At 47.4% G+C, this 19250-nt stretch overlaps 1 protein-coding gene across 1 annotated transcript in view; it reads left to right on the top strand.

Moving 5' to 3' along the window:
• The window catches only part of AEBP1 (AE binding protein 1), a 160484-nt gene that overhangs the window by 130524 nt on the left and 10710 nt on the right, over positions 1–19250 (top strand). Inside the window, exons 19-22 of the mRNA XM_029604204.1 lie at positions 4534–4657; positions 5836–6032; positions 7241–7420; positions 11723–12089. Of these exons, the coding sequence (XP_029460064.1) occupies positions 4534–4657; positions 5836–6032; positions 7241–7420; positions 11723–12089 (868 nt within the window). The remainder of the gene's footprint in view (positions 1–4533; positions 4658–5835; positions 6033–7240; positions 7421–11722; positions 12090–19250) is intronic.

Below are 19250 nucleotides of genomic sequence, written 5' to 3'. Positions count from 1 at the left end.
GATTTTGTGCTTTTAATGCACAAGGCTTTCAAGGCTCGCAAAGCTGGGAAGTCTCGGGGGCTTAAGGCGGCCCACAAGGCACCCAGGTTAATTGGGCCATGGGATGGGTCCTCCAGCCCGAAAGCGGGTTCAGGGGCTGAAGGCCAGTGGAGCGCCGAAGGAGAAGTGTCCGCTTTGGTCCGTGATCTGCCTGGTGGACAGCGATTCTTCGGATCAGTTGGATGAGGGGGAGTCTCTGCCACAGGCTCCGGATGCTCAACCCCCGCCAACCAAGCACATGGGCTGGCCTATGGTGGAGGGTGACAACCCTAAGGTGGTCCGCTTGTTCCAAAAGGATGAGTTGGGGCCCCATATCCCGGTCATCCTGAAGGAGCTGGGAATTGAGGTTCCTCAGGACAATTCCCGGTTTGGCGCTAATATGGATCCAGTGATGCTGGGACTCCGAGGTCGGCTCAATCTTTCCCGTTCCACTTATCTGTATCTGACCTTTTGTTTAAGGAATGAGACACTCCTGATCTGGGTCTGAAGGTAAGCCGGGCTATGGATAAATTGTATCCACTCCCTGAGGACACGCTGGATCTGCTGAAGGTGCCGAAGGTGGATGCGGCCGTCTCAGCTGTGACGAAGAAATCGACTATCCCGGTGACGGGAGCCACAGCCTTAAAGGACTTGCAGGACTGCAAGTTGGAGGTCCAGCTCAAGAAGATTTTTGAGGTGTCCGCTTTCAGGGTCCGGGCCGCTATATGCAGCAGCTTTGTACAGTGAGCCAGTCTCCGCTGGGTCCAGGATTTGCAAGCATCCGTGACCCTTTCGGACGCCCAGGCTCAGCAGACCGGGCAATTGGAGGCCGCGGTGGCTTACAGTGCAGACACGCTTTATGATCTTTTGCGGACCTCTGGGAGGACGATGGTCTCTGCGGTCTCTGCATAACACCTCCTATGGTTGTGGAATTGGTCAGCGGATGTTTCCTCCAAAGCCCATTTGAATTCTCTACCCTTCAAAGGGAGACTACTGTTTGGGCAGCAGTTGGAAGATATGATAAAGTCGCTGGGGGAGAACAAGGTCCATAAATTGCCAGAGTACAGACCAAGGCACGGATACCCTGTCACATGGTAAGGGCAAAGGGCCATCGGCGCCATTTTGATTAGTGGCAGCCGACAACCCGGGATCGGGAGGACGGCCCGGAGCGGGAGATCGCTCCCGGGACCCCCACTGGACCACCAGGTACCTGTAAAAAGTTTTTGGGGGCGTCAGGAGGGTGGGGAAAGCTAAGGGGTTAGTTTTAAAGGGTAGGAGTGGGTTTAGGGGTTATGTTTGTGTGCCGTTTTTCCCGCCCTCCCCCAAAACAATAAGGGAACCCCCACAATCAATATCGTGGGGTTTTCCTATCGTTTTGGGGGAGCCCCCGATTTCTGACGATTTTGAAAATATCGACGATATTTTCAATCGTCCGAAGCCCGATTCACATCCCTAGTCAATCCTGACAAGAGCCATCTGATTCCTTCCCAGTCCTTGGAATTTCTAGGGGCCAGGTTTGATATGGTCTTGGGCAAGGCTTTTCTTACAGAAGAGAGGATTTCCAAATTGGGTACCCAGGTGGAATTCTTCAGGTCCATGCTTCGGCCCAGGGCCTGGGATTATCTGCAGGTTCTGGGGTCGATGGCATCCACGCTCCAGCTGGATGCCATCGATGCATATGGGCCTTTGCTCATATGCGTCCTCTTCAATCAGCATTGCTCTCTCGCTGGAGTCCAATTTCCCAGCAGTTTCAACTTCGTTTACCGCTGACGGACTTGGCGTGTTCCAGTCTGCATTGGTGGCCCATTTGCATCGGGGAGTGGACTTGGAAATTCCCACATGGATCGTGGTCACTACGGACGCCAGCCTTTCTGGATGGGGAACATTGTGTCTGGGATCGGCGGTGCAAGGACAATGGACAAAGACGAAATCCTCTTGGTTGATCAATCGTTTGGAGACCAGGGCGGTTTGGTTGGCATTACAGGCCCTTCTTCCCCTAGTGGAGGGATGGTCTGTGAGGATTCTGTCAGACAATACCACAGCGATGGTCTACATCAATCGCCAAGGAGGAACCAGGAGCCTTCCGGTGGCGACGGAGGCGCAGCTGTTGATTACCTGGGCGGAGCAACATCATTACAAGATAGCGGCCTCATGCATCGCTGGGGTGGACAATGTGCAGGCTGATTTTCTCAGTTGACACCAGTTGGATCCAGGGGAGTGGGAACTATCTGATGAGGCCTTCCGTCTTCTGTGCAAACAGTGGGCCATGCCTTCCATGGATCTCATGGCGACCTACCGCAATGCCAATGCTCCTTGATTCTTCAGACAGCGAATAGAACCGGGAGCAGAAGGAGTAGATGCTCTGGTTCTACCCTGGCCAAGGGACGTTCTGTTGTACGTCTTTCCGCTGTGGCCGTTGATTGGAAAGGTGCTACGCCGCATCGAGGTTCATCCGGGCAAGGTGATTCTAGTGGCTCCGGAGTGGCCACGGCATCCGTGGTTTGCAGATCTCCTAAATCTAGCAGTCGATGGTCCGCTGAGGTTTTGACTGTCTCCAACTCTTCTGTGCCAGGGGCCCGTCTGTTTCGGCGAGGTAGATCGTTTCTGTCTAGCGGCATGGCTTTTGAAAGGCAGAGGTGGAAAATGAGGGGTTATTCCCCTGTGGTTATCACCACACGTTTGCACTCCCGTAAGGTTTCCACCTCCAGAGCTTACGTTAGAGTTTGGGGAGTGTTTGAGTCCTGGTGTTTGGAGCGTGACATTTGTCCTTCCAGGGCCTCAATTCCAGAGGTTCTGGACTTTCTACAAGCTGGATTGTCCTAGGGTTCGGCTTTTAATTCCTTGCGCGTTCAGGTGGCGGTGTTAGGTTGTTTTCGTGGAAAGGTATAGGGGGTTACACTAGCCTCGCATCCGGATATGGCTCGGTTTTTGAGAGGGGTTAAACACTTGCGCCCTCCTGTCTGGAGTCCCTGTCCTTCATGGAAACTTAATTTCGTTCTCCATGTACTTTGTGATGCTCCCTTTGAACCATTGAAGCGGGTGACTCTGAAGGATCTTACGTTGAAGGTCGTATTTCTAATCGCTATTTCATTGGCGAGGTGCATTTCAGAGCTTCAAGCTTTATCTTTATCTTTACCTTCTATGATCCCCCCTTTCCCTTACCCCACTTTTTTTCCTTACAAATAACTCCCTTCAAGTCAGACTTTTGTTAATATTATTACTCATATATATTTGATATGTATACTTCTAGTTTTTCTGTTTATTTAGCACTTTACTTATTCCTCTGATGTTCATTGTAAAGCCTTTGGCTGAATTACTGTTTGCTGTAAACCGAGGTGATGTGTATTACGTTCCGCGGTATATAAAAAACTATAAATAAATAAATAAATAAATAAATACATCTTGCAGAGAGCCTTTCTTAGGGATTTCTGATGTGGGGGTGTCATTGAGAACGGTTCCCTTCTTTCTCCCGAAGGTGGTCTCTGCTTTTCATTTGAATCAGTCAGTGGAGCTGCCTTCCTTTGTGGGTCTGGATTCCTCTACGCCAGAGGCCAGAGATTTACGGAAGCTGGATGTAAAGAGAACGTTGTTGCATTACCTAGAGGTTACAAACAGTTTTCGTCTCTCGGACCATCTGTTCATCTTATGGAGTGGACCCAGGAGAGGTCAGAAAGCTTCCAAGGCCACTATCGCACGTTGGCTGAAGGAGGCTATTGTTTCAGCATACCTTGTACAGGGCCGTCCGATTCCGGTTGGGCTTAAGGCTCATTCAACGCACTCCCACTCGACTTCGTGGGCTGAATGCCAACAGGTGGCGCCTCAAGAGATTTGTAGGGCGGCTACCCGGAAATCTACACATACTTTCGTGAGACATTATCAACTTGATGACCGGGCACCAGAGCCCAGTTCCTTCAGAGCTAGTGTCCTCCGAGCGGGACTCTCACAGTCCCACTCTGGTTAGGGAAGCTTGGGTACATCCCAGGAGTCTGGGCTGATCCAGCTACGTACAGGGAAAGGAAAATTGGTTCTTACCTGCTAATTTTCATTCCTGTAGTACCACGGATCAGCCCAGAGTCCCACCCAGGGAGAGTCCGCTTGGCCGGTGGTTAGCCAATTGTTTGCTGTAAGATACATAATACCCCCCTTTTCAGGGTAAGGATTTTGGGCATAGTTGGGTTTTCGTCAGTTACATGTTTTCATTACCTCTGCTCTTCGGGGGGAGGTTGTTCAGGTAAAGTTATGGTTTTATTATCATTCTGCTTGGGTACAGTGGAATACTGACAGACTCTAGGTGGCATCTCAGGGTTATACGACAGAGTCCACAAAAACGTCTCTGTCTCCACCTGCTGGAGGGGAGGTAAAACCCAGGAATCTGGGCTGATCCGTGGTACTACAGGAACGAAAATTATTAGGTAAGAACCAATTTTCCTATCCAACACAATGTACTAACTAGACACTTGGTAATGCAGAATTCTTTTGTCCTATGTGGTCTCTTTTCCTCTTCCTGCAATAAAGCTGATGAAGGTGGTTAACGAGGAGTGTCCAGCTATCACACGCATCTATAATGTTGGCAGGAGTTCCCGGGGCCTGAAAATCTATGCCATGGAAATATCAGATAATCCAGGAGATCACGAAACAGGTAAGTGTGTGTGTATGTGTGTGTGTGTCACCCAGCAAAGGAGAACATTTACAAGTAGTTGGTGATGTAGGATTGAAGCTGGCATTTGTTCTTTTGACGATATTAATGATGCACAAGAATTGATCCTTTTCCAGTGGAAAGAAAGCTGTAGAAGTACGGCTAAGGGGGAAGGCTCAGGTTTAATGTCAGGAAATATTTCTTCATGGATGGATGCCTGTATTGCCTTCCCAGAAGAGTAATGGAATTCAAAAGAATAAACACAGAGGATGCCTAGTGGCAAGAAACTGGAAATGAAGTTAACCTGTGTTAACTTTAGGTGTGGCATTTCTGCATGGGGATATCCCACACAGGGGCCGATGCAATAAATTCACGTAGAAAGCGGGCAATGAATGTACCCCAGGCGCTCCCAAGGGCACCCCCAAAGGTGATAAGCACTGTTAGATTCACTCCAAGTTGGATGTGCGTTGAATATGCGCTAATCCCCTTATTGCATTAGGGGATTGATCAGCGCTTATTCTACCTGCGTCTGACTGCGGGTTAACAGTGCGCTCGGCTGAGCGCACTGTATTGCATCGGCCCCACAGAGTGGTAGTTACTACCCTAACTTGCTGGGCAGACTGGATGGATCATCCTGTCTTCAACAGAGGCAGGTCCTAGAGGGGCGGTCTCTTACCTGTTGCTCACGCCCAGAAGCAAGTGGTGGCAATCCTTGGTCTTCCAGACTAATAACTGTCCAAACCTTTTTTTTAAACTCAGTTCTATTACTTTCTTTCATCACATCCTCTAGTTAATTCCACAGAGTATTTGTGCATTGGCTGAAGAAATGCTTTAACTCTGTTCTAAACCTGCCACCAGTTAGTTTCATGGCATATTCCCAAATCCTTGAATTATTCAAAAGCGTAAATAACAGTTTCCTATGATCTTGTTCTATGTAGTTCATGATATTCCTGCTTACAGGATACTCATGAAACACTGCCCAGACTAGAGTGAGTGCTGCTTCCAATTAAACACAATAGGCTGCGAGCTTAGGGCCTCATTCACTAAGCATTTTTCCCAGAGACATAGAATGGGAGAAAAGCCTTAGTGAATTTATTATCTGCAAATTGAAAAAGGATTGGTGGTAGTGGGTGCCTGGGGTGGATAGTGCAGATAATCAGGGGAGTATGTCCTTTTTTCAGGGGAGCCTGAATTCCGTTACACGGCTGGAATCCACGGGAACGAGGTGCTGGGTCGGGAGCTCCTGCTCCTGCTGATGCAGTTTATGTGCAAGGAGTACAAGGATGGAAACCCCCGTGTCATGAATCTTGTTCAGGAGACGCGTATCCATCTCGTGCCGTCTCTCAACCCCGACGGCTATGAGCTCGCCAGTGAAATGGTAATTCCCCCATCATTTTCATGTTTTTTTTTGTACACAAGTTTTCAAATGTGCTCATGAATGCAGCAGCTGTGCCACTGCATCTCACTCCTGTCCTGAGCCCCCACACACTTCGGTCATTGTACCTCAATCCTACCCTGCAGCACCCCCAGTACTGAAATCCCTCCCTCACAAGGCCCTCAGACCTGCCTGCAGCACTCCTTGCTATTCCAGCACTGAGATCTCCACACACACAGTTCTGTCATTGTGCCTCAATCCTACTCTGCACTGCAGTATCCCTTGTTATTTCAGTACTGAGAACCCCACACACAGTTCTGTCATTGTACCTCAATCCTACTCTGCAGTATCCCTTGCTATTCCAGCACTGAGATCTCCACACACACAGTTCTGTCATTGTGCCTCAATCCTACTCTGCAGTATCCTCTGCTATTTCAGTACTGAGAACCCCACACACAGTTCTGTCATTGTGCTTCAATCCTACTCTGCAGTATCCCTTGTTATTTCAGTACTGAGAACCCCACACACAGTTCTGTCATTGTGCCTCAATCCTACTCTGCAGTATCCCCTGCTATTTCAGTACTGAGAACCCCACACACAGTTCTGTCATTGTGCTTCAATCCTACTCTGCAGTATCCCCTGCTATTTCAGTACTGAGAACCCCACACACAGTTCTGTCATTGTGCCTCAATCCTACTCTGCAGCATCCCCTGCTATTTCAGTACTGAGAAACCCACATACAGTTCTGCAAATGCACCTCCCCACACAGCTTTATCAATGCATTTTAATCCTGCCCTGCAGTAACCCCCCCCCTTCTATTCCAAGACTGAGACCCTTTTCCCCTACAGCTCTTATAATGCACATCAATCCTAACCTGCAGCTCCCCCTGATATTCCAGTACTGAACCCCTCTGTCACATTTCTTACAGCCTTGATCCCTTGCTATTCCAATGGAGACCACCACACCCAGTTCTGCCAATGCAGCTTAGTTCGGACCTGCAGTACCCTCTTGCTCTTCCAGTATTGAGACCCCCTGCCCCACTCTCCTTCACACACAGTTCTGCCAATGCACATCACCCCCCACCTAGAAAAGTCTGACATCTTTGAGCATTTCAGAACTGCTTAACCATGGGCGGCGAATAGGCTGATTGGAGAATATCTGCTGCAAAATCTTCTTTCCTTGACTTCTTTTATCTGTTTTTTTACCTGCAGGGCTCAGAGTTTGGTAATTGGGCACTTGGACACTGGACTGAGGAAGGCTACGACATCTTTCAGAACTTCCCTGACCTTAACACCATCCTGTGGGCTGCAGAGGAGAGAAAGTGGGTACCGCACAAAGTACCCAACCACCACATTCCCATCCCGGAGCACTTCCTGGCAGAAGATGCCACTGTAAGTATTCCTTGATGTTATCCAGATCCAATAGGGAATGTTGTACCAGGCCTTTTCTACACTCGGCCTTCCTGTGCACCTTGCAGAGTATGAAGAAGGTCATTAATGCTCACGAAAAATACAGCTTTGGTAGTCACTGCTCTTCCTAGATGTTAGTGTAAGCAGCACCTAGGCCTGAGGTCATTCCTGAGATGTGTATTCATGCTGGCCAAGGAGAGAAGAACTGGCCTTGGGCAACACTAGCAGAAAACGGTGATCTTGCACACAGAACCATGAATCAGTTTTTAATGTATATTTTCAAGCACGTTCATTTCTATTTTTATTTATTGCTATTTATCCTAGGCTTAGACACTTATTTATTTATTTATTTGTGGATTTTTATATACCTACATTAGTATGGGAACATCACATTGGTTTATATAGAACTAAAAAAATAGCAAACAAGCTTTACAGAGAACGAATTAACAAAAATAGCAAACAGACTTTCCATGGAACTATGTACAGCATTATGAGCAGCATAGGAACTATGAAATGGAAAATATCCACATATGAAATGGAAAATAACCAACTATGTGGATATAACAATAAGTTAAAGAATAAAAGATGGAATAAGTAAAGGGCTTTGACTATAGTTTATGCTCTAGGGGGAAGAAGTTTATTGTAGAGTCATGGACTGTATAAATAAAATATACATAGGAGTGGAGTACGGGGAAACAGGGGGGGAGAGGCTTCTAAAGAGGGGCTGCTAAAGGCAAGTGCAGGAAGGACGAGGGGAGTCGGAAAGAAGGAGAAGAACAAGGTGACTTTGAGGGGGTGGGGTCCTTCAGGTGTAGGCCTGCTTGAAAAGCCAGGTCTTTAGATTGTGCTTAAATTTCTTCGGGCAGATCTCAAGGCGTAAGTTGGTGGGCATAGTGTTTCATGCTGTAGGACCTCTCCTCCACCGGCTTTTGGTGGAGGAGAGGTTGGAAAGTTTAGGGGACGGGGTGTATAGGGTAGCCAGGCATTGCGTTCTAGTAGGTTTTGTAGAGATACGGTACGGTAGGGAATCATTGAACCAAAGTATGCTGCGATTGTGTAGGGATTTATGGATAAGGGTAAGAGTCTTGTAGAGGATCCAGGATGTGTTGGGGAGCCAGTGAAGTTCTTTGAGTACAGGGGTAATGTGTTCATTTCTGTGAGTGTTAGGATACGGGCGGCCACGTTTTGAAGCATTTGGAGGGGCTGTAATGTATTTTTGGGAAGGCCTAAGAGGATGGCATTGCAATAGTCAAGTTTTGATAGTATTGTGGATAGCAGAACTGTATGAAAGTCATTGAGGTATAATAGAGGTTTCAGTTTTTTTAAGATGTGAAGTTTATAGAAGCTGTCTTTTAGGGTGGAACTGACGAATTTTCTTAGGTTTAGTTGGTTGTCCAGAGAGATGCCCAGGTTATGTACCTGTTGCGAGAATGAAATATTGGGGGGCGGCATAAGGAGCGAATGGTAGTTGGGATTGATGTTTTGGGTGGATATGGTTACAAGCTCTGTTTTAGATGTGTTGAGTGCAAGGTTGATGTTAGAGAGAAGGCTGCTGATTGCTTGTAGGGCAGATTCCCATGTCTTAATAGCATTATGTGAGGTGTCGGTCACAGGAATGAGGATCTGCACATCATCTGCAAATATAAAATATGGAAGGCCGAGCTGAGAAAGGAGGTGGCAGAGGGGACGTAAGTATATGTTGAATAAGGGTGGAGGACAAAGAGGATCCTTGTGGGACACCTTCTGTTAGCTTGATTGGTTTAGACTCATTGTTTCCGATTCTCACTTTGTAATGCCGGTTGCTGAGGTATGAGGTGAACCAATGGAGAGGGACTCCAGAGATGCCAATTTCTTTGAGGCGTTCGATGAGAATGCTTTGGTTTACGGTATCGAAAGCGGAGGAAATGTCCAGGAGGGCTAGGATGAATGACTGTCCTTTGTCAAGGCCTTTCAGAATGTGGTCATGTAGAGAGAGGAGAAGGGTTTCAGTACTGTGGTGTTTCCAGAAACCATATTGGGAAGGGTAGAGAATTCCGTTAGTCGCCAATTAACTATTTTTTCCAAAATTTTAGCTATAAATGGTAGGTTAGAGATGGGGTGATAGTTTGAAGGGTCTGCTGGGTCAAGGGTGGGTTTTTTAAGGATGGGTTTTACAATGGCCAGTTGAAATTGAGCTGTTAATGATATTGGAGATGGGATGGGAGATGATATTAGGAATGGTCAAAAGGGCTATAGGGGGTATGGTGTCTGAGGGGTGAGACAGTGGTCTTATATTTCTGAGGATGGATTCAATTTCTAATGTTGCGGTGGACTCAAAGGCATTGAGTGTGACCGCTGGGTCGATAGCTTTTGTTTCAGTGGGCACGGGGGTTGCTGAGAACCGTGCCATGATTTTGTTAATTTTGTCATGGAAATACATCGCAAGATCTTTACACTTTGATTTGTCATCAGTGTCTGGTGTGGGAACAGGGGACGTTTTGGTGAGGGTGGTGACGTATTCCTTCCTTCCCTAAGCACTTTATAGTTTAGAAACATGGTACATCAATAAAACACAATACATAATCATGGAATATTGTCATATGTTGCCCAAACTGTGTGGGAGGGACATGCATGTGAGGGGTAGATGGAAGGCAGGTGCTAACTGCCACACTGCCCCTCAGCCAAGTATGACAGAACCCCCTCCCCCCTAATCTTTATGTCAAATTGGCTAGCAAGACCCCGTTTGGCAGAGAAACTAGATGCTGCAAACATAAAACATATTCACTGGGGACCCTGCCCTTCTCTCAGAAAAATAGTTCTGGTGCCAGTTCTGTGCATCCGGAAAGCTTTCTAGACAAATATATTTTATTTTTTGTTTAACTTCTTTAAAATATTTCTATACCACATGCTCTAAATACATTGCAATGGTTTACAAGATAACATACATAATAAAAGTTAAGTTTCCAAAGAAACTCATAACTTAACGAGCTGCACGAACATAATACGAACATAACTTTGGAAATCCACGTGAGAGACAGGGGCTTGAGGATGCGACCGCGGGCTGCAGGCCACACACTGAATTTCTTTTGGGATGCTGCTGCTGCCATGGGGTCGGGACAGAGCCATTTTAGGTAAGCGGCTGGGAGGTAGGCAGGCCCCAGTGGAAGCATAGCAGCAGCTGCAATACCCTGGCACATATCAAACTTTGGCATTGAAGGCAGTTACCTATGTTGTCTATTCCTAAATCCAGGCCTGGGCTTCCCAAACTGTGAATTGGGATCCCAAAGGGGGGGGGGGCCCACAAAACCTTCAGCTGGAGTTACAAGTGCCTCAAATAGCTGTGGTCTTCAGTCATCAGCAGCATTAATACTGGACGTCAGCCAGCACACACTCAGACCCAGTAGTGACTTCACCCTAATATGATCTTGTGATAACAAAAAACCCTGCGTAAGGAGAGACTGAGGCTACTGCGGGGCCCTGTAAACTTGCACTGGCTCACAGGCCTGTGCTGACTTTCATTACTATTGCTGCTGATGCTTGCAGATCACCATTGACTTGGGACCAACCATGAGGGGAGGGGAGGAGGGGCTGAATGCGCATGGACTGGTGGGGATTGCTACTGCTCCTGTTGCCTCACTCACCACTTAGCCTACCCATGAGAAAAATGGGGCTTCTGTCATCAGCTTGCCCTCTTTTCCCACCAGTTGTCAGCCATCTTCAGCCCAAAGGAAAATGTTTCCATTGACTCTGGCCAGGGGGATGTTTGGAGGAGGTGTTTGAAGGGAAGGATCAGAAGCTGGAGGGGCTTGAGGGTTGAATCAGCTGAAGAGAGATTGGCTGTAGCATGTAAGAGAGGAGGAAGGACAGAAAGTTGAATGAGAGATGCGAGAGGAAATTGAATGAAAGGGGATCAACTAGGGAGTGTGAGAGAAGGGGAGGAAATGAGAAAGAGGTTGGAGGATGGAGAGGAGGAGATTGAGAGCTGATGTGCTAGAGAGAGTGGAGGTTGAGAGAAAGGATCAGCTGGAGTACAGGGAGGATGAAAGTGGAGTGATTGCTAGAGAGAGAGACCACAAACCTGCTTATTTGTTTTGGTTGTCCTCTGGGGTCATGTGAATTTTCAAGTGCTAAAATGGGTCATATTGGCTAAATGTTTGGGGAGCCTAGGGGCTCTGATGCTGGCAAGTCTCATCAATTCCTATGAAGCATGCAAGGCTATCCCATCATATATGTTCATTCTCTGCATCTCATAGTCATCTTCTATACAGAAGCACGGTTGGATCTTTTTCTTTTCTTTCTCTTGAGGTATCTGTGGAGACCAGAGCCATTATTGCATGGATGGAGAAGATCCCCTTTGTCCTCGGAGCAAACTTCCAGGGTGGGGAGAAGATGGTATCGTACCCATACGACATGGCCAGAAGTTCCAGTGAGAACCCAGAGGCTGAGCAGCAGCAGCAAGTGGTGGCAGCAGTGGACGATTATTACAGTGACGAGGAAGAGAAGCTGGCTTTGACAGAGACCCCTGACCATGCCATTTTCCGTTGGTTATCTGTCTCCTATGCTTCCGCACACCACTCAATGAGCGACTCCTTCCATGGTAGCTGCCATGCTGAAGATTTTACAAAAGGCATGGGTATTGTCAATGGGGCAAAATGGCGCCCAATTTCTGGAAGTAAGTAGGGGAGAGATGGTATCTAATTATGGGTCAGTTTCTGTATCAATCGTGGTCTTCAAGATTAGTCGGTTGTGTTTTTTTACTGATGCTTTTGGGAAGCATCAATGATTTCAGATCAGAAGTTGTGATAGAACTCACTGACACCATAGTTCTCAAACTATAGAAAACATTTTTTAAAAAGTTAAGCTGAAATCTATATATATTTTTGTCTTTTTTTCCTTCCTTCTCCATGTCCCACATTTCTAACTATTCAATTAAAATATTTGCTTTCCTGGTACAAATATAAGGCTTTTTCACTGTATCTGCAATTTAAGAGTGTGTTGGTCCTGCCATTTCCTCTTCCTCCTTTGTGCCTCTAGCTCAGTTGGATTTGGCCTCTGCTAGGCTACAGTGTCAAACTTTCATTCACAACTACTTGGAATCCCCCTCCCCCCTTTTATATCTCCTCCCAATTCATCTAGTTCAGCCATTGCAGCGAGTGTCAGCCAGGGATCACAGACAGTGGTTCACTCTAGAGTACAGTAATGTGGATCCCAAATCTGGCTACTAGGAGTCACTATTGTGTAATGGTTGGGGCTAACTTCACTCCCTAGGGCAGAGCTTTCCAAAGTGTGTGTCGCCTGAGGTGTGCCGGTGTGTCGAGCAAGCCCAGTGCACGTGACACACCGGCAAGTGGGAACCAATGCAGCTGCCGGTGGACCTCATCCCACTGGCGGCTGAGCAGTGAAGTTTCGCTGGGCTGGGCTGTGCTGTGTGCCGGAGACACACAGCAGGAAGATCGGTGGGCCGTGGTGGAGCTTACATCACCACGGCTTGAAGAAAAAGGTCACGCAGGTGGTGCTCCTCCTTCCTGCCCACGCGGCCCCGGAAGAAAAATGTTGCCGGAGCCGCACGGGCAGGAAGGAGGTGGAGCATCAGCCACGTGCAGAAGAGGAGCAGCGGGCTGAGAGGAGGAGGAGGCCCGGTAGCAGGGTCCCCACCGCGGATCGGCCCGCGAAGAAGAGGGACGCCACTGCCGCAGATCGGCCCGCGAAGAAGAGGGACGCTGCTGCCGCGGATCGGCCCGCGAAGAAGAGGGACGCCGCTGCCGCGGATCGGCCCGCGAAGAACAGGGCCGCTGCAGAGCCCATCCTGCAGCGACCCGTGAAGAGGAGCCCAGAGGTAAGAGAGAGGCTGAGGGCCCGTAGAGTGCGTGTATGAGATGAGTTGAGAGATTGTGTGCGTGTATGAGATGAGTTGAGAGACTGTGTGTGGGAGTGAGGACCTGAATGTTTGCAGAGACAGCATGTGAGAGCCTGTGTGTGTGTGTGAGAGAGACAGCATGTGCCAGTGAGAGCCTGTGTGTATGAATGATTGTATGAGAGAGAGCATGTGACAGTGAGAGTCTGTGCTTGAGCAAGACAGCATGTGGGAGTGAGAGAGAGCCTGTGTATGTGAGAGTCAGACAGCATGTGCAAGAGAGAGACTGTGTATGAATGATTATATGAGAGAGCATGTGACAGTGAGAGTCTGTGCTTGAGCAAGACAGCATGTGGGAGTGAGAGAGAGCCTGGGTGTGAGTCAGACAGCATGTGCAAGAGAGAGACTGTGTATGAATGATTGTATGAGAGAGAGCATGTGAGAGCCTGTGTGTGTGTGTGAGAGAGAGAGAGAAAGCATGTGAGAATGAGAACCTGACTGTATGTTTGAGGGAAGAAGATAGATGGAGAGAAAAGAAATAGAAAAAAAAAAGACAATATGAAAGGAATTGGCAAAAAAAAATAAGAAAGGAAAGGTGGAACAAAAAAGCCTGTGACCAACCGATAGAAAACTAAGATCAGACAGCAAAGGTAAAAAAAGAAAATTACTTTTTACTGATTGGCACATGTAATTTTTGGTAATGTGCAAAAGTAGCATTTTCTCTATGCGGATCTCACAATGGACGAGATCAACATGGAGGAAGTGGAAACCCACGGGGCCTACACAGAGGAGGCAACAGAATGGGCTTCAGTGCCAATAGCAGCAATCAGCGCCTCCCAAATAGCCATGCGGCATCAGTGGCAGTGACAGTGGCAGCAGAGGAATGAGAGAGGCTCTTGAGGTTGCTGGCAAAAGAAAGAGAGGGGGTCTGCCTTTAGTGTGCATGTGAATGAATGGGAGTCTGCCTGGGGGTGTATGTGTGTGAATGCATGGGTGCCTGCCTGAGGGTGTGTCTGTGTATGAGAATGTATGGGTGTCTTCCTGGGGTTTGTATGTGTGAGAATAGGTGCCTGCCTGTGTGTGGTGTATGTGTGTGTGTGTGTGTGTGAGAATGAATTGGTGCCTGCCTGGGGGTCTGTGTGTGTGAGAATGAATTGGTGCCTGCCTGGGGGTCTGTTTGTGTGAGAATGAATGTGTGCATGCCTGGGGGATGGTGAGGGAGTGGTGTGAAAATGAATGGGAGCCTGCCTGGGGGGTCAGTTTCAGTGTGTGAGAATGACTGGGAGCTTGCCTGGGTGTGTGTGTTTGTGTGAGAGTGATTGGGAACTTGCCTGGGTGTGTGTGTTTGTGTGTATGTGAGGGAGCCAGAGAGAGTGAGAGCATGAGTGTGTATGAGAAAATCCAGGAGAGTAAGAGTTTGTGAGGGGGGTGTGTGTGGAGGGGGAGAGAGTGTCTTAGAGCCTGAGAGTGTGTCAGTGTCTGCGAGAGCGAGAAGTTATGGTGGGTATAAGAGCATGAATATGTATGTATGTGACAGTGTATGTGTGAGAGAGAATGGACATGTGAGTATGTGTGAGAGAGAGAGAGGATAACCTCCTAATCCTTGACAATATCAGGGTGACTGGAAATCAAGAGCTCCCACGTATGGACAGCAGGGGCTTTTTAAAATCCTTATTAGTTTTAATTATTGGGTGTTATTTGATATATGTGCTGTTTTTAAATATTTTATTGGTATTTGGGAAATTGTAAAAAATGTATATGATTTTAATTAATAGAAATTCTATTTATCAGTAGTTTTAAAATATTTTTTTATTAGTATGGTTTTACTATTATAACTGATGCTTTATGTTTCTTGATTTTATTTGTTTTATGAGGAATGGTGGTTCTGTTTTTCCATTGTTAATACACAGAGTCTGGCTTCTTGGGGTTTCCATGTCAGTTTTTGTCAAATTTGTGCTCCTTTATTCTGTATTTGGTGAGGGTCTGTCTCCGCTCTGTGTGTGTAATCATGATGAGAGATTCTGCTAGCATAGGGATCTATAGCAATCGGGTTTGTTTTGTTTCCTCAGTAGGTGGTGTATTGGTATTCTAGGACCCAGTGTAATATTTACCCTTGCTTATTCACAGGTAGGGTTATTGTTGTTTGAGTCCTTGGTGTTATTACTGTTATGTTACGATGGGATTGCAGTATAGATTTTGAGTGTCTTTTTTGCGAGGTTTTGTGTTAGTTCACAATGTGCCTGGCAGTGGAAGGTGTTTGTGCTGCTGTTACTGTGAGGTGACACCAGAATTTGAAAATATCTTTTAGTATGATGAGCTGTAAGGGAAACATCCAAGCTCCATTGTTTGGGGGAATTTCAGTGGATGCACAGAGTTACAGAACTGGAGGTGCAGGATTTATATTGACATTCTGTCCCTTCCTATAAATTCCAGTCTTCACTCTCATAGCCATATAGAATTAGTTGAATGAGGCTATCAAATAATTATATAGTGTGAAACTGGCCAGCTTTTTAAAATTATGCAGAAGACCCTTTGGACTTTCTTATTAACACCAAATATTCAAAATCTGTGTTCATCCCATCAAGCTCATATATCTCATTAAAGAGGTAAATTGAATAACAAAATAACTTTGTTTTATTATTGTTATTCATAAATTAGAACAATAACATTAATCTTGGAATATTATATATTTTTAATATAAATGAGAGGTTTTCACAAGATAGGTTGTGTCGTGAAACATTTAATTATGTATATATTTAAGGAAACATACATAAATTGTCGAAATACATTTAGTTCGTTTAACCTTTAACCTCTGGTTTGCTAGTAAACTGAATTACTGTGTCCCGAAATTATGTTTGTCTAAAAAGTGTGTCACCAACATGAAAAGTTTGGAAAGCTCTGCCCTAGGGGAACTATGAAAACTGTCTCTGCAGCATCCTCAGCCCTGCCAGCCAGAGAAGTAGGAATTAAGAAATTGCCATGCTGGGTCAGACCAAGGTCCATCAAGCCCATCATCCTGCAATCATCCAGTGACCACTCCTTCAATCTAGGTTACAAGTACTTGGCAGATTGCATAAAGTAGATCTATTTCCTATTACTCAATCCCAGGGATAGCAAAGGCTTTCTTTAGTCTGCCTGGCTAATAAAGTTTTATGAACTTTTCCTCCAAGAACTTGTACAAACCTCTTTTAAACCCTATTATGCCAGTCGCTTTGATCACATCCTCTGGCAACAGATTCCACAGCAGAGTGAAAAAATATTTTGTACAATTTGTTTTAAATGTGCTGGTGGTTAACTTCATGGAGTGTCCCTTGTTTTAGTATTATCTGAAAGGGTAAATAACCATCTTTTCCTGTTCATACCCCGGATCAGTCTGGACAAGTAGGTTTATGCATCCTTACCAGCAGATGGAGATACCTGCAGTCCCTCAGTATTTCTCTGTCTCCAGCAGATGGTAGAGGGGCAAACCTGCAATCTGGAGTTAGCAAAAGAAAAAAGAAAAAAAAAAAAAAAAAAAAAGAAAAGGAATAATTTACAGGCCAATACAGTACAGTGCGCTCCAGCGGAGCGCACTGTTAACCCGCAGTTGGATGCGCGTTTTTGACGCGCCAGCTTTACCCCTTATTCAGTAAGGGGTAATAGCATGTCGAAAAAACGCGTCCACCCCTCCCCCCACCCCGAAACTAATAGCGCCCGCACCATGCAAATGTATGTTGATGGCCCTATTAGTTATTCCCGCGCGATTCAGAAAGTAAAATGTGCAGCCCAGCCGCACATTTTACTTTCTGAAATTAGCGCCTACCCAAACGTAGGCGTTAATTTCTCTCGGCTCCAGGAAAGTGTACAGAAAAGCAGTAAAAACTGCTTTTCTGTACACCCTCCGACTTAATATCATGGCGATATTAAGGCAGAGGTCCCAAAAGTAAAAAATAATTAAAAATTTAAAAATTTAAAATCAGCCCACGGTTTGAGGGTTGAAAACCGGACGCTCAATTTTGCCGGTGTCCAGTTTCCGAACCTGTGGCTGTCAGTGGGTCTGAGAACCGACGCCGGCAAAATTGAGCGTCGGCTGTCAAACTCGCTGACAGCCGCCGCTCCTGTCAAAAAGGAGGCGCTAGGGACGCGCTAGTGTCCCTAGCGCCTCCTTTTACTGTGGGCCCTAATTAGCATAATTTTATTTGCTGTATCGTGTGCACAGGACACTGGCCTGTGCGTGTGCCGGGAGAGCGGGCGCTTGCCCGCTCTCCCGCGTTTCTTTCTGTATCGGCCTGATAGTTAGGAAGAAGATTTGGCTTTGTGAGGTGTTGGGTTCCTTCATGGGCCATCCCTCGGGTGGAGCAGGGCAAGCGGGAGCGGGGGGGTTGGTAACCCTTGGCTTGACGCAGCCCTTCTTGACAGGGGGGTTGATAGCTAGGAGTCCTGTTTCCCTCACCCCTTGTGGGCCCTTCACTCCCTCGGTCTCCTCAGCTTGTGGCCTCCAGAAGCAGGGAAGTTCTTCTGTTCCCTTCCCTTTCTTTCCTGGCTAGATCAAGTATGTTCTTTTTAAAAAAAAAAGAAAGAAAAGGAGTTAGGAGCAAGGAAAGAGGAGAGGCAGGGCTGAGGCAGTGGGTAAGTGCCATGTTTTTCTGCCATGTTGGCGCAACTGTGGTTTGAGGCGAGCTCACCTTGATTCGGCCTCATTTTGCCGCAATTGTGCTTCGGGGGGGGGGGGGGGGGGGGATGACCTCAGTGGCACCTCCAAGAAGCAGTGAAAATGTGAAGGTTGCTGGACCGGCTCTGGGGACTCCGGTGTGGGGGGGGGGGGGGGGGGGTGTCAGAGGTGCAGGCTGCCATTTCTGAGCCCCAGGACTCCCCTCCCACTCTTTTTCCTATGGGAAAGGACCCTGCTGGTGGCAGGGGAAGGAGAGGGGCTCAAGAGGCGGAATATCAGGACTCTTTCCTCCTCAGACCTGGAGGCATTTTCCAGCGGTTTTGTTCTTCTCCTCTATATTGCTTATTTAGCCAGAAAGGAGTTAGGGGCAAAGAGACCCTTACCTAAGAGGTCCCAGACAGCCAAGCAGGCTGGAGTCAAGAGGGATCCTGCGCATGTTGGGGCTTGGGCGAACCCTAGAGGAGGAAGATTTGTCAGATGGTAAGGATGATCCTGATCAGCTGCAAGGGGGGGGGGGAGGGGACGACAAGGACCCTGTGGTGCCCTGGGGGATCCGATGTGGGATCCAGACCAGGACCCAGTGGATGCGTTTGGGGATCCAATGCGGGATCTGGATGCGCAAGATCCAGATGTGGTTCCAGTCGTGGAAGGTGATGATCCGTAAGTGGTCTGGCTGTTCTGGAGGAAGGAACTGGGTCTGTTGATTCCCCAGGTGCTGGAGGAGCTCAGGATTAAAGCCGCTGAAGAAGACTTGGACACAGAAAGGGTGAACCTGCTCCTGGAGGGATTATGGGGACCCCCCTACAGCATTCCCATTGCCGAAGCAGGTGAAGAAGTTAGTGGATCAGGAGTGGGAATCTCCCGAGGCGTGTCTGAAGGTAGCAAAGGCTATGGGGAAGCTAAATCCCTTGCCAGAACAGACCTTAAGAGTCGTGGAGAATTCCGAAGGTGGATGCAGCTGTGTCTGTGGTTACCAAAAAGACAACCATCCTGGTAGTGGGAGCGGTGACCCTAAAAGATGTCCAGGATAGGAACCTGGAGATTCTGTTCAAGCGGTTGTTTGAAGTTTCAGCTTTGACTCTTTGTGCAGCGGTGTGCGGAAGTCTGATGCAGAGAGCCTGTTTGTGCTGGGTGCAGAAGGCACATGACAAGCATTCAGGAGCAACAACTGACGCAGTGCAGATGGCCCGCTTAGAGGCAGGGGTTGTCGATGTGGCCGATGCTCTGTATGACATGGTCCAAACTGCCACTAGAAGTATGGTCTCTGTGGGGGCAACACGAAGGCTCCTGTGGCTGCGAAATTGGTCAGCGGACATATGGTATAAAGC

This window comes from Rhinatrema bivittatum, chromosome 5, assembly GCF_901001135.1.
Source record: "Rhinatrema bivittatum chromosome 5, aRhiBiv1.1, whole genome shotgun sequence".
Taxonomy (NCBI): Eukaryota; Metazoa; Chordata; class Amphibia; order Gymnophiona; family Rhinatrematidae; genus Rhinatrema; species Rhinatrema bivittatum.
Note: the sequence above shows the minus strand (reverse complement) of the source record. Positions and strands in the feature narration are given on the sequence as shown.